This window comes from Kryptolebias marmoratus, linkage group LG22, assembly GCF_001649575.2.
Source record: "Kryptolebias marmoratus isolate JLee-2015 linkage group LG22, ASM164957v2, whole genome shotgun sequence".
Taxonomy (NCBI): domain Eukaryota; kingdom Metazoa; phylum Chordata; class Actinopteri; order Cyprinodontiformes; family Rivulidae; genus Kryptolebias; species Kryptolebias marmoratus.
The window spans coordinates 27,783,058-27,786,686 of record NC_051451.1 but is presented as its reverse complement, the minus strand read 5'-3'; the positions used below and the strand labels follow the sequence as shown (position 1 = coordinate 27,786,686).

At 51.4% G+C, this 3,629-nt stretch overlaps 1 protein-coding gene across 3 annotated transcripts in view; it reads left to right on the top strand.

The window, feature by feature from the left end:
- ret (ret proto-oncogene receptor tyrosine kinase) overlaps positions 1-3,629 on the top strand; it is a 34,984-nt gene that overhangs the window by 25,339 nt on the left and 6,016 nt on the right. For all 3 annotated transcript variants that reach the window (XM_017424222.2, XM_017424221.2, XM_025007639.2), the window contains exons 7-14: positions 126-399; positions 1,261-1,392; positions 1,496-1,606; positions 1,700-1,825; positions 1,897-2,141; positions 2,599-2,746; positions 2,830-2,937; positions 3,009-3,223. In XM_017424222.2, the coding sequence (XP_017279711.2) occupies positions 126-399; positions 1,261-1,392; positions 1,496-1,606; positions 1,700-1,825; positions 1,897-2,141; positions 2,599-2,746; positions 2,830-2,937; positions 3,009-3,223 (1,359 nt within the window). The remainder of the gene's footprint in view (positions 1-125; positions 400-1,260; positions 1,393-1,495; positions 1,607-1,699; positions 1,826-1,896; positions 2,142-2,598; positions 2,747-2,829; positions 2,938-3,008; positions 3,224-3,629) is intronic.

The following is a 3,629-nucleotide window of genomic DNA, read 5'->3' as shown; positions in this document are numbered from 1 at the left end:
CCAGACTGTCCAACCAGACCGTCCTGCCAGACTGTCCAACCAGACCATCCTGCCAGTCCTTCAGCTCGTTCAGCTCTCAGGATGTGAGCAGAAACCTTCACCCTCCTCTCGTTGTTTCCTGTCAGGTCGGCAGAGTTTGCGTGGAGAACTGCCTTCAGTTCGACGGCTTCAGCGTCACATATCAGCTGGAGGCGCCGGACAACACTTCGGCTGATTCGCTGTTCTGCTACTCAGCCGTGACCGTGACGCGGTCCTCGGACGGCGTGCAGGGAGTTCTGTTTGTGAACAACTCGGAGGCGCTGCGGCGGTGTCCGGACCTGCTGTACGCCGTCGTGGCTCAGGAGGGTCAGACGCAGCTGGAGGCCAGCGCTCAGATCCACGTCGTGCTGGAGGGCGAAGGTAAAGCTGCAACCTTTCTTCGGTGCTATCAGTATCTTACCTGTCGTAGATTAACTCTGACAGGACCGACGAGCTAATGGCTAGTCTGAGCACAGCTAAGGTCAAAGTGGGTCGCTGCCGACTTGAGAAAGAACCTCCCGTTTCTAAAGTTTCCAGATCTTTACGCTACATTTACCTGATTAGATGTGCAAGTAACAGCAGCAGCTAGCTGTGGCACCGTGGGAACAATCTAAGGCTACGTTAACGCTGCAGGAAGATTCTGGTTCTAATTTTTTTGCCCCTCTGCGACACACATTAGTCTGAACGCTCGTGTCGCCTTTCATCCGACTGTAGCGTCAAATGAAAGGAGGGAGGTCCCTCGCGTCGGAGCCCCGCCTCTCTTGGCGGCAGGAAGTCTGTTCGGTCGGCTGATGACGGCGAGCGGACCCACGTGAGAAACATGATGACGTGACGCTGAAATGGCTAAAGCTGCGCAAGCAAACCGAAGGTTTCTAACATATCGTGAACCTTTCCTGGGGTTTTATTCTTCGGTCTTAGCTGCACTCGGACTAGCCTTTAGCTCATCATCCTGACATAAACGCCACTGACTCAAACCCATTAAATATGAAATAAGAGCAAATATTTTCCTCGTAAAAATACATTAAATGTCTTTAATTCCTTCCAAAACAGCTCCCGGCTCTGTTTTCTACTTTTAGCTTTTTCTACCTTAAATTAGCTTTTAGCTGATGTTCTGCTACATTTGGGCTTCAGGTAGAGTGCTTATTTTAGCTTTCAGCTGCTTCTGTTCTGGTTGTTTTTTGTTTAGCTGTAGCTGTTCTTTGAATCGTTGGTTCTGAGTGTTTCTGGTTCTGTCGCTCGAAGCCAACCGGACCAGAGAGGACACGCCGCAGCTGCTGTCCTGCGCAGAAAACCGGCAGCGAGGCGAGTGCGAGTCGTCCCCGGGTCTGGGAGCCATGACGGGGACGTGTCAGTGGAGGCAGGGCTCGGACAAAGGTACCAGACGAACAGAACCGGACCTGTACACAGTGTTGTTTCTACCCTTTAAAGCCCCACCGTGACGCTCCGGTGCTGAATTCATTCGTTGTTTGAATTTCAGAAATCACTAAGAACTACTCGACGTGCTCGCCTGACCTGCGGACGTGTCCGGATGCGATCTGCGACGCCGTGGAGAGCAAAGACTTGTCCATTTGTCCTCAGGACTGCACAAGTAAGACCAGCAGGCTTTGCTCTACTTCCAAAAACACGAAATAAAAGGTTATTCCGCGCAAACGGACGGATGAGCTTTCATTGGTCTCTGCAGGGGAAGGGGTCATCGGAGGCTTCGAGCCGGGACTGAGCGGCTACGGCATCAAAGCCGGCCACGGGACCTGCTACTGCTTCTCTGAGAAATGCTTCTGTGAGAAGATGGAGGAGTTCATCAGGGAAGGTGAGTTTCCGTCCGTCAGTCCTCGCCGTTCCCGTTGAAACGTCCTCTGACGGCGACGGCTCTCCTTCCAGAGGTGATCTGTGACGACATGTGTAAAACCATCATCGCCACGGCTCTGCTCCTCTCCTTCATCGTCTCCATCCTGCTGTCCTCCTACTTCATCCACCGGTACCACAAGAAGTCCCCGAAGCCCCCGATCGCGTCGGCCGAGATGACGTTCCGCCGCCCGGCACAGGTCTACCCCATCAGCTTCCCCGCCAACAACTTACGCCGCGGCTCGCAGGAATCCATCGAGACCGACACCTTTAAGATCCCCGTAAGCTTCTCTCTCCCAAGCACTGGGCCAAGGACCAGTTCTGGTACCGGGTCAAAAAAAAGCTGTCCCTAACGAGATATATATAAATATTTAACTGCAGGGTATTTTATTTTGAAAAATGTCTGCTTCCTTTTGGGATTCTTTCCGGTGCTTGCTTCAGTCTGATCATTTTAGCCATTTTAGCCTCCAGCTGCTGCTGCTGTTTTGCTAATTTTGGCTTCTATTTTAATAATTTTAGTTTTTGTTTGGATTGTTTTAATAAAAAACAACAAAAGTCACTCAGCTCTCAGCGCCGATTTTGCAGAAAATGCTAATTTTTCTAGTTTTTCACCTGCTGGCAAAGCTTCAAGCTAACCTGAGCTAAAATGAGTAAAAACTAAACGTCTTTCTTCCAGTTTGTGGGAAAACTTGATTCTGTGGCTTCTTTGAGTGAAACGTTTCTCTGCTGTTTGAACAGGAGGATCCAAAGTGGGAGTTTCCTCGTAAAAACCTGGTCCTCGGGAAGACTTTGGGAGAAGGAGAGTTTGGGAAAGTTGTCAAAGCAACGGCGTTTCGGCTGAAAGGAAAAGTCGGTTACACCACCGTGGCTGTCAAAATGCTTAAAGGTAAAACCGTCCGCCCGAAGTTCGGACAGACCCGGACGTGTTGCCGTACGAGGAGACTGAGCGCCCCTGCTTCCCTGTTTCAGAAAACGCTTCCCACAGTGAGCTGCGCGACCTGCTGTCGGAGTTCACGCTGCTGAAGCAGGTCAACCATCCGCACGTCATCAAGATGTACGGCGCCTGCAGCCAGGACGGTAAGACCTCGCTCCTTCCCGCCGTTCCACCGCCGCTCCGCTCGCCCTGAGCGCCGCCTCTCTCTCAACAGGTCCGCTGTATCTCATTGTCGAGTACGCAAAGTACGGCTCGCTCCGCAATTTCCTGCGAGAGAGCCGGAAGGTGGGTCCGAGCTACATGGGCAGGGACGCCAACCGGAACTCCAGTTACCTGGAGAACCCGGACGACCGGGCGCTCACCATGGGGGACCTGATCTCCTTCGCCTGGCAGATTTCCAGAGGCATGCAGTACCTCGCTGAAATGAAGGTAATAATTGGCATTTCTGACAAAAATGATGATGAAGGTCTGTGTTCTTATGTGGGGTAGCAGTAAACCAGTCAGCCGGTGCTTCCCTCTGGTTGCTAAAGGTGATACCTACTGGTCAGACCCTCCAGGATTTTGCGATGTTGCGATCGCAACTATTAACGCAAAATCAAGCGAAATCACAACTTTTTGCAACTTTGCCCAAAACACTGCAACTTTCCCGCAACTTTAACCCAATATTTATTGTTTCTAAAGTGATTTGCCACCGTTTCTGCGGTCTAGTCTCTTCTTTGTGGGTTTGTGTTGCGTGGAATACAAAATAACCCCAAAGAACTCAGGAAGAAGACACGTGACGTCACTTCCTGTTAACATCAGAATGCCGGGAGCGTGCAGGAGCAGCGACCGAAGC